Below are 11,070 nucleotides of genomic sequence, written 5' to 3'. Positions count from 1 at the left end.
TTATAGAGGGTTTTAGATGGAGTTAGTTTGGTGGTCGTTGCACTTGCTTGTGATCATAGCAGCAGTTGTGCGTGAACCAACGATTGGCGGCCATTCAAACAGCACGCGGAGTCGTCACCAACCATGACTCTGCGACCATCTTCAATGTAGAAGAGGATTCGCACCAAAGAAGGTGAATCATTCTTTTGTGCGAAAGATACAATCTTGTCCCTAGAATAACAAGTTTAGATTAAGAGGCAACTGAATTTTTTCTAAAATATAAGGATAATTGAGTTTTTTTTATTTTCTTCCACAGTTAAAATTGCTGCAAATTACTCTCAAGATGGAATAGGACAGATAGAGTCTAGGGCTAAAATGAGGACGGGACAGATTAGGTTGGATAAAACTATACTATTTTTTTCATACAAATTATTTTATTTTTTTACCAGAGAAAAATATATGTGAAGAGTTATATCTCCTGGGACCAGAGATGATGCGGAGTAAATTACCATCCCTAAACAGAGATTATAAATAAAAAGTCAACCCTCTTAAGTCGGAATCCAACAAACACCCCAAGCTGCATCTCAAGCAATTTTAATTGGTACAATGATGGTCATTTATCAAATCCACCCTTCTTTTGCACCATTCATGTTAAATACCAGTACATTACAAACGCCCTCAATTACAAGTTCATCAAGAATTTGTAACAGAAAAGATTCCTCTATGCTCCTAGACACGCTTTGTGAAAGAGCTGCTCTTGGTTAGGTAGCAGCAGTCACAAACAAGGAGGATGTAAACATATAAAATGTAGACATTAGACCGAATCAAACTGATATTTAACTATAGAAATCACATTAGAAAACAAATATATATCATTAACAGGAGATAATATGACAGCAAATAACGTTTTGCGTCCCTCGTTTAGAGATATCGGCGTTATCCACACTTTGGGCTTGCCCAAGCATTTCCCATCCAACAAAAATCAACAAGGTTCGGAACGTTCGGACCAGACTAACTTCATATTTTTATTACGTCACTTTGCCACTCAATCGGGTGGTTCCCCCAAACACAAGACAGCATCCATCAGCTGCAAGCTCCGGTCCGCCGGATTTCAGAGCTTCGCGGCGACGGTCTTCGGCTTCTCCTCGTCGCCCTCTTCTGCCAGCCCCACCGCCCTACAGAGCTCCGGGAACGCCGCCATCCGGATCGATGCGTAAATGCTTCCGTTCCATTTCCTCGCCGCCAGCTCCTCCCCCATCCTCACCGCCACCTCCACCGTCTCGGCAGCGCCGCCGTGCACCCTATCGATGATCCCCTTCTCCTTCGCGTCCGCCGCCGGGATCTTCGCCGCCCGCAGCACCACGTCCCGCAGCGCCCTCGGATCCGCGATCTTAGCCCGCATTAGCGCCATGAAGTAAGGGGGGAACGGCAGGCCGATGTCGAGCTCGCTCATATATAAAAACCCACGATCGCCCCTCATCGCGACGTAATCGTGGCAGATCGCCAGCATAAACCCGGCGGCGGCGGCGTGACCGGTCACGGCGGCGATCGTCGGCATCGGGAGGGACATCAGGTCCGCTACGATCGGTCTGAAGACGGCGACAAGGGAGCTGAGCCGCTCGCGGGCGGCGGAGCGGGATCCGGCGGAGTTGGCCCAGGCGAGGTCGAAGCCGTTGGAGAAGAACCGGCCCTCGGCGGCGGTGACGAAGGCGTAGCCGCCGGGGCCGGCGGCCGACTCGGCGCGGACCCGGGCGAGGGCCGATCGGACGGCGGCGATGAGATCGTGACCGAGACGATGCTCGCCGTCGCCGGTGAGGGTGAGGACAAAGACGCGGCCGCGCTTCTCGAGGGAGCACATCGTTTTTGGAATCGTTTCCGTGTGCGGCAGTGGGTAAAGCTGATGGATACTGCAGCATTCGGGATATGGTCTTTACGGGAGCGAGATCTGCCGTCCATGTTGGCGAGCGATCGCGTCCGGTTGTTTGTTGGCGTCACGCCAAGAGGAGAAATCGACGGGCGCGAATGACGCATTGGAGGTCGCAAGTAATTGAACGGATCCGCTGCAAGTTGAATTGGAGGATTGGTTTTAGTGTGACTTGAATACATTGCCACGTAGATCAGATATGTTATCGGGTGGGTGCTGAGTCAAGTCACGTTGCGACACGTACTAATCTCCGTGGGCGAGCACGGTTGGTGAGTCCAAGGCGAGCGAGGTAACCCCGTCAAAACACTCCATTTGATTTACGAACTTTTAATTATTTTTATTCGTGACCATATGCTATGGATAGACTTGGGGTTTCTGGTACTCGTATTTGGATAATTGCATGAAATATTTTGCTGAAAAATTCCTAAAGCGGTGTCATGTTATCTTACGTAGACTTGATCTTGGCTTTTCCCTCTGAAAAGCAATCTATTCTCTTCATGAGATCACGGGGTGTTTATTTTCTTTCACGACCTGAATATTTGGATTAAACAATTAATTTAACTTTGTATGATGAAGGCGAAAGAAATGCACTTGTATTAAGAAAAATTGAAAATTCAAGATGCAAGGTCCGTTATCTTGTTGCATAACCCTTATTGTTTTTTTTCTAAAAGATAGAACAATCATCCAATATAAGAAAAACTATTCTATATCCTCCTTCTCACTTAAATGTAATTTCAACTTTTTATATGAGGTAAACAGTTTTAGTAGCATAGTTAATTTAACTGGATGCAAATATAAATTTTACAGACTATTGTATGCAACTATAATAAATGTAAAACTTAATAGAATTTTCATAATTCACTCATTTAATCTAATTGTAATGGTGATGATGATTGTGGTGGTATTGTAAAAGTAGTAATAGAGACCATGACTGACAAGATGCTATGGCAGAGACGATAGGGGTGACAATAGTAAAAACGACATTAGCGGCAGTGGTAACAATAATAGAGTTAGCATTGGTGGTGATTGTAAAATAGATTAGTTTCTTGATAAAAAAATCTCTATTTTAATTTTTAAAAAATATTTTTTAAAATAATAAAAAAATAAAAATAATAGCACCAAATATATTTTGTAGCCTTGATTTTTGTAATTTTATTTTTTTAAAAAAAATTAAGAAATAGAAGTCATGTTAAAAAAGTTCTAAGTTTTCTATATACATGCGCAGGAAGCTGGCAAAATTTGTGTGCATGAAGCAGCAGAAAGAATCTATTTGCATGCATCACGAACCCAAACTAATGGAAAGAACATATCGAATATAGCTGATGCCTAACCATGAAGCAAAATGAAATGTGATTCACGCAGTGCAGTGTAGATCGGCCGTCGGACGTCCATCATGCTAGCTTTATGTTGTTCCAACGTGGATTCTTGCCTTGATATTAGAACCATCGCATCCCTCCTTGGCTTCTAGATCCCACCCACATCATCATTAGATATTAGAACCGTGCTCATTGGCCGACCCAACATCGATCACATCGATCGTACCCCACCAACCTCTTCCATAGAAACCCATTCTTCTTCCCGTAATGTTCAATGTATACATACCTAGCTATTTAACCCTTGCAAAAGTTTTATTCCCCCGTCAACTTCCCATTCCAAGCCCCAGGCCCCCAAGCATTTCCCTTCCACATCCACTCACCTCTCTATTCTAGCCGAGCAAACCTACTCCCCCTTCCACTCTCTTTAAAATATCAGAATAATAAATCATTCCTTCCTTTAAATATAATTTATTCCGCACTTTTTTTTTTTTTTTGTTGCTTATTAGACAAAAAGGAAGGGGAGAGGATGGGAGAAGCCCACCCCCGCATAGCAGCCCTCACTGGACCCCTACCCCGCTAGAAAAATGTTATGCGGGCAAAACTAGCTGTGTGTTGGGCACGCCAGTCCGGCTACCCTTCTGGGCTCCGACACGAATTCTCTATGTGAGTACGTTATTCTTGGCATCACCAAGGCTATCAGCAGACCAATAAGCCCTTCCACCTTATGTGACCGAGCGGAGAATATTTGGTCTTCTCATTTAATCGACGTCCGCACGTTTCGAACTCGGATCTCAAGAATGAAAGTAAAGGCCCAGTTCCACGGAGCTACCATCTCAGTGGCTTCCCCGCATCCTTTTCGGTTCCTTCTTTACCTGCTACCAGTAGTCACCCTGTCAAAATTTCCCTTCTTCCAAATTAGAACCTAACGGCCAATCCTTGCAACCCTGAAATTCCGTGATGTCGCTTAATCTTGCTAAAACTCCCGTCAAAACTTCCATTAAAGCCGCCTCCGCTTTATTGCTCCTCAATCTTTTGCCCGCGGCGTTACCGCTAATCGGATAAACGAGCTCCGAAGCGGACAGCGCTTTGTCTTTACCCGGACCGAAACGTTAAATGCGAAGCGAGAAAGAAATCGTCGCGATACGAATGTGGGCGAGATACGATGACGGAGAGCGAGCCACGCGGCGGAGCGGAGACCAGCGGGGAGCCACCTCATCCTCCGCGGGGGACGACGCCGGCGAACCCTGCGGCTACGCCGCCCGAGGCCGCCATCGCCGTTGTCGTCACGGCGAGCTCTGCCGAGACCGAGGCTTGTGGAGGGGGGAAGGTGGCGTATGAGCGTCGACCGGCGGAGGGGAACGGGGAGGCGGCGGATGTTCCGGCGTCGCAGGCGGGCGCGTGTGTGGTCATCGAAGTGGGGCGCAGCAGCGGAGGGGCGGACGACGACGAGGATGTGGAAGCGGAAGAGGTGTGTAGGATCTGTCATTTGAGTCCGGATCGGGCGGAGGATGGCTCGGAGCTGACCCAGCTTGGGTGCGGGTGCAAGGGTGAGCTCGGGATCGCTCACCGGCACTGCGCCGAGGCGTGGTTTAAGCTCAAGGGTAACAGGTATTGCTGATTAAGTTTCTTATCTAATCCCTTAGATTTCTCAGATTTCTTAGTTGTTTAATGCTGGAATGTTGATTGCTGGGGTCTATGCTTGACTTAATTTACCGATTTGATCTCTTCAACGTCGGGTTTTCTGTGTTTAAGCTCGATCTGAAGGGGTTTGTAGTGATTTCTACAAGAACCAATTTAAGGAGGTTTGCTGATGTTTACGAGGAGTGAAATAAATTGAAACCCTAGATTCATGTTAAAGTTGATAGCTTGTCGTTTTGGAGGCGTGGGCGCCTTAGCTATCAAAGTCTTAACTTTCTTTCTTAAGGTCCTGCCAAGCCTTTCATCTTTTTCGTTTCAACTAATCCATTCTCTGTCCGTCTCTCTGCTATAACCTTGTCAAAGCATCTGTTTTATTCTTCTATAAGGCGTCATTTTTTAATACCTTATTGACTTTCTAACTTATTAGTCTATCGTGTTATACACGCACGATTAGTAGCCATAAAGAAACATGCCCAACAAATACATAAGGATAAAGTTAGACTGCGGTCAACAGAATTACTTTGTTTTCTTCCAGATTGGAAGCTCTGGATTTAATTGCAGAACTATCTAACCCAAAAAAGAGAGGAAAAAATTGAATAAGAATTACATGTGACAAAATCACAGCTATGTTCCTTGCAGAACATACTCATATATAATCTTGCAAATGATTGCACGAAGCAAGAGCCAGAAGCTAGAATTATTCTAATTACAAGAACAAGGAAACATATATTTTGTTAGTGTCAGCTAAGTAAACTATGCCGACAGGTTGGAAGGAATGATTTATTAATCAAGGGGTTGGAATGTAATTTCTTGATTGATATAAATTATAAGCATTCCTCATCTAGAAGTTATTTTCATTCCTTTTTTTTTCGGAAAAAAAGATGATGGAAGCTCTACAGGAGGTAAGGCATTTATATGCCAATGAAATCTCTATAGTAGTGTCCATGATTGTTGATCAGACTCTGATGCATTTGAGCCTTAAGTTTCTAACTCTCACATGTGCTTATTTTGATGCTTAAGTTCCCGTCGCATATGATATTTTTGATATTTGCCTATTAAACAAAATCATCATGGCATGTTTGAACTGTTTAAGCCATTTTTGTCTTTCCTTTATTTATAATATGAGCTTTCACAAGCCTATTTCATCCATCAGTTGCAGCTAATGGTCTAATTATGAGTTACCATTTAGCTGCATTTCATACAGTTCCCCTCACCCCTTCACTTGTTTGGACGTATTTCAGTCCCATATCTTTGTGCTTACTTGCATAACACTAGTTTATCACCAACTTCTTTTGTAGTCTAATTGATTTGTACTTTATCTACACGAAATACACCATGGACTCCCCTCTCCCCTCAACTCTATCTCGATCACTATGAAAATCAAGGTTTTAAATTCTTTGGGAACACGGTGTCTCAGTTTCTCCTTGGAGTAGGGTGTCCTGCTGTCCCATCCTGTTCCGACGGCAGTCTCCATCGAGTATCCCTATGATACCATCAGTCTATCTCCCCTTCTTCTTTCTTTTTTTATTTCTTTCATTTCTTCCTTCTTCCTTCCTTTCTATCTTTTTCTTATTTCTTCCTTCCTTCCTTTTCTTTTACTTCTTCTTTCCTTTCTTTTTTCGTTCTTTTCTTTCTTTCCATTTCTTTTCCCTTCTTTCCTTTCTTTCTTTTCCTTTTTTCTTCTTACCTTCCATTTTTTTCCTTTCCTCCTTCTTTCCTTCCTTTTTTATTTCCTCTTTCTTTCTTCTTTCCTCATGTGGATGGGTCTTGGACTGCTGCCACCATTCCAATTCCCGTTTTCTCACAGGAACAAGACAAGACAGCCAGGATGCTCCTCATCTTGCCGAGATTTAGAAAAAAAGGGCATCTTGCAGGGATTTATAATTGTAATAAAAATGTTTAAGTTTTAGGCTGATAGTAATTATGACATTATCCATGCAGCAGCCTGAATTGTACCAAGTAATTTACATCGCGAATAAAGAGTATACCCTTTTAAACTTATAAAACTAGAAATGATTCACTAAAGATTGGGTAGGTGCAATGGCTTACTGTTGGCATTTTGCATGAAAACATAGGCATATAACAGTGCTTGATGTTTGACACTTTTTCATTCAAAAAATTGACGACGTTCTTTTTGAATCAGTGAGTAAGTGTGATTTCATTCTTTCCTGCAAATGAATTACACCAGCTAAAATGTCGGTGCCGCATTAGGTGATTGTGTTAGGAAGAAATTGTAGATTTGTGAAAGTGATGTGCCTACTGTCTAGTCCTACTAAACTTATGAATGTTTGAATGGTTGTTTAATGATTGTATCGATTCCTTAACAGCTAATGTATGTGCTTGATTTTCTATAGTTGATCATGCCTTGGCTTGCTATTAAGTGAAATGCTGTCTTCGAATCTTCATATTTGCATTTGGAATTATATTGCAAGTGATGTAGGAAAGCGAAACTACAGATTAGCTTTTCAACTTATTTGGTGTACTATCTAGGCGTCAAGGTTGTCATTTATCTAGATAATTTTGTAATGCTATATGATGTGCCTAAAGAGAAAGCAGGGGCCAAAATGCACCTTGCAAGACACAAGATTTTGTTAGTTATATTTTAGAATGGTGAAGATTGGATTTCTACTCTAGCAGGATAAACTTTTCGTGGGTATTAAGGATGCCTTTTTTTGTTGGCTTGCTATTTCATACTTGCTAGCGGCTTTCAATAAATTATGTTGGCTTCTCTGTAAGCCTTCTCTACCCTTTGTCTAATCCAAGTTAGGGTTTTGACATGAAGTTCTGGAATACTGGCATGAGGAGGAACCTACCATTCAGTGCTATTGATGTTGTTGTCATCATCATTATTATCATATGTTTGGATCATATCACGATAATGTGCAAAAACTAAAAAAAGTGATTCTTTGGAGAAGTATCGAGGAAGAATGGTATAACAAATGTTTTAAGATGTATGGGGGAGTGATTTTGAGCGCAAAGAATGGAGAGATTTGCAGTCTTGCGGTTATACTTCTATTTTATCTTTTGAATATTCTCCTGCCTCTTATAGAGGACAAATAGTTCAAAATTTCCAACTACTTATTTAAACAAAAAAAATTAGTCTGAACATGTTGATCAGTAGCTTCTGCTAATGGGTAGCATTACTCGTATCTTGAAATTAATCTTATATTAGGTGGTCTTCAGTAGTTCGTATAACCATATTTACAAGGAGAACCATGATAGAGAGGGCTTGTCTGATGTGCTTGAAGGTCCTTTATGGGTTACAAGTTTGCAAGTTTGTCTGAAATGTTGTCGAATATACAATTAACATGATGTAAAGAGATTTTACGATTTTAAAGACATTGCATAGTTGATTAGCCACTGCTAAGCATGGTAACCTGCATATGAAGGCATTGGGTATTTATTAAATTTTATTAAAGATCCATCCCCTGATGGCATAGTGAACATTGTTTTGTCATTCATTTATGCCAAAGGCCATATTTTCCATCAGAATGAGTTTCAGTACATTGCTACCCAACCTCCACACTTTTGTTCTAGGTTTCTCAAATTTCTGCTGCACCCATCTCAGACCTTTCACCCAGAAACATGCCCCTTAGTAGGAGGTACTCTCTGAATTGGTTGCCTCTGACTGAATCATCTCAGCCAGCCAATTTATCTCCGCAGATATTGTACATATTCTTGTATGCAACTTTATTAAGATGATCATTGTATAGATAAGAATGTTCCAATGTTTAGGGCTAAAAACAGGGCCTAACTGTGTCGAAATTGACTAGAAATAGCTGTTAGAGCTGCATCAAGCTGGGTTTAGATGGTTACGTGGTGGGCAATTGACTAATATGGATCTTGGCAAAAATCTGATATTAGGCTTTCATACAGTGGAGGATCAGATTTCTGTTGAATGGTCAGGAACATGAAAGGATGACTTAAAGGAAAAGAAAAGGAACAAAAAGGAAGTTCTGCTAAAGGATCCAACTTAGCAAAACTTATAGACGAAGCCAACCTAGATAGTTGACGTAATGAGGTAAGTCTTGTCGGTTAACATTTTTAGCCCTCACATTGAGCTTTGCCTAGTTTTTTTGGCTGAACTTCTACTTCATGTGTCAGTTTCAACCCATCCTATACTTAATCGTGGCCTTATCATGTAGGCGTTGTCTCATTGGTACTGGATCACCTTATGGATCCATAGCGCGATGCATTGAGGTTTGAGCACTCTTACTACCATCAATCCAACATCTGCCTTTTGTTAATTGGTTCCAAATTCCTGATTGAGATGACTTTTGGAAAGAGACTAATATGGTAAGTAAACTTAAAGATTGACTGCTGAGAGGGAGACCTGTTTTTCGCATGACTTAGGATCCAGCATGGACGCAACTCGTTAAGATTATCTTGTGTGTAAAGAATTGAGGTGAACAGTGAAAAGGCCAGCTGTGGTAATAGGATAAATGAGCCAATCTTTTGAAGAGAGGAGTATAATCTGGAGAGCCAGATTGAAAATCCACCCAGATTTTAGCACATCTTAAGATGTTTAGCTTGTTTTTGTTGATCAAACTTTTTATTGTATCCTGTCTGAGTATCTTGTAAGTAAATGCTGACCATATCTCAGATGGCATTAAATTGAATGAATTTGCTTTTGATTATGATGCAGGTACTGTGAAATCTGTGGTACAATTGCTAAAAACATCACCGGCGAGGAAGACAGCAGATTCTTGGAGGTGTGGCATGACAGGAGGGCGTTGAGCAACATAGACTCTGAGAGGAGTGGTTGTTGGAGGCGTCAACCCTTCTGTAATTTCTTAATGGCTTGCCTGGTAATAGCATTCATACTTCCATGGTTTTTACGTGTAAATATGTTCTGACATGGTGCCTGCTCCACTATACCTTGGTCACGGAGAATCAGTAAGTTGACGGTATCTCATCCTTGCCTTTCAGAGGGTGGAAAGATGGTTGGGGTAATATATACAAGTCATTAGCGAAATTGTTTTGTTACTTGGCTTATATGCAGGGCCTTTGGAGCGCCTGCACTTCAAAATCTCTTTGGCTTTAGCATTCAGTTGCACGAGGGCAGGCAAATTGGACATATCCACTCAATTTTTTGTTCTTTCGTATTTTGGAGATTTTAGAGTAACAGACTTGTATACATGCAGATTGTCTTTGGTTTCCTGGTTGTCCCCTTTTTGGATACAAGTGATCTACATGACATTTAAATTTGAGTAAATATTGAGAAAGCAGGTCTTTTGATTGCTTATGCTTAATATCCTTTTTTTATTAAATTTTAAATATCTTCGCATCGAGATGATCTATAAGGAGTTCTTTTTCTGGGGCAGAACTCAGACTAATCCATGAACATGACAGCAGAAAGAAAAAGGAGACCATTATAGAGCACAGGTGTGGGTCACACATTGTGTTATGTCTTGAGTTTACATGCCAGAGCCGAAAAAAAGGCATTTTTATTGGAGTGGGGTAAGCGAAGTGAGTGGATCTCGGCGCAATGAGCTGACCTTATAATTGAACATCAAAAAGTATTATGTGATTAGGTCTATGGAGATTGTTGCCTCCTTTAAAGAGCTCGCACCGATAGTAAATAATTCTCTTCTAGCTGAATTTCCTCTGTCCTGATTACTGTTATACATATTATTCCCGGCTGGATTTCTTGTGCACGGATTACTGTGTTACATATTATTCCCTATAGTAGCTCTTATTTAACACCATATTGATAATCTTTTTTCTTAAGATAAAAATCTCTACTGCATTAATTCTGTAAATTATGGTACAAATTCCATAGCCTGGCTTCTGTATATTGTGTCCTGCGATGTGTATGCATGCGAGCATCCAAACAGCAATTCCAAGTTGCAGCAATGAATCCCCCCCCCCCCGCCCTCTTGAAGGACATGGACATTGCGCCATTCCGGTCCCTTTTCCGCTTTGCTTCTCACCTCCTTTAAAGCTTGTAGGACGTATTGGGTTTGAAGTTATTAATTTGCCGTCCTTCTTAAGTTTTGGATGTTATTCAATATAGAGTTTTTTTTATAAATATATTTTTTTAAATATCAAATTTTACATAAATATTTTTTTAAAATTAATATTTGTATATACATTCTCGTAAAATATTTTTACTATTGTATATTTTTTTATTTTTATTTTTGCATATGTATCCGCACCATCTAACGTTGTTAAAAAATTTAAAGATTTCAAATTAAAATGGCTAAAATATTT

General features: G+C 41.1%; 2 protein-coding genes across 3 annotated transcripts; one reads left to right on the top strand and one right to left on the bottom strand.

Moving 5' to 3' along the window:
* Window positions 1-635: 635 nt before the first annotated feature.
* LOC103708981 (enoyl-CoA delta isomerase 2, peroxisomal-like) lies at window positions 636-2,257 on the bottom strand. Its single transcript, XM_008794114.4, has one exon. The coding sequence runs from the start codon at window positions 1,835-1,837 to the stop codon at window positions 1,091-1,093; it is 747 nt and encodes a 248-aa protein (XP_008792336.2). The 5' UTR covers window positions 1,838-2,257; the 3' UTR covers window positions 636-1,090.
* A 1,760-nt stretch (window positions 2,258-4,017) lies between these two features.
* LOC103709027 lies at window positions 4,018-10,109 on the top strand. 2 transcript variants are annotated; one of them, XM_039131162.1, is made up of 3 exons: window positions 4,018-4,827; window positions 9,503-9,665; window positions 9,860-10,109. In XM_039131162.1, exons 1-3 carry the CDS (start codon window positions 4,382-4,384, stop codon window positions 9,899-9,901), a joined length of 651 nt encoding a protein of 216 aa, XP_038987090.1. In that variant the 5' UTR covers window positions 4,018-4,381; the 3' UTR covers window positions 9,902-10,109. The 2 variants fall into 2 exon arrangements, with proteins under 2 accessions (XP_038987090.1, XP_038987089.1); XM_039131161.1 differs by having other exon boundaries at window positions 4,022-4,827; window positions 9,503-10,109.
* Window positions 10,110-11,070: the final 961 nt, after the last annotated feature.

The sequence above is a fragment of the Phoenix dactylifera genome, chromosome 11 (assembly GCF_009389715.1).
Source record: "Phoenix dactylifera cultivar Barhee BC4 chromosome 11, palm_55x_up_171113_PBpolish2nd_filt_p, whole genome shotgun sequence".
Taxonomy (NCBI): Eukaryota; Viridiplantae; Streptophyta; class Magnoliopsida; order Arecales; family Arecaceae; genus Phoenix; species Phoenix dactylifera.
This window is presented reverse-complemented; position numbering and strand designations above follow the sequence as displayed.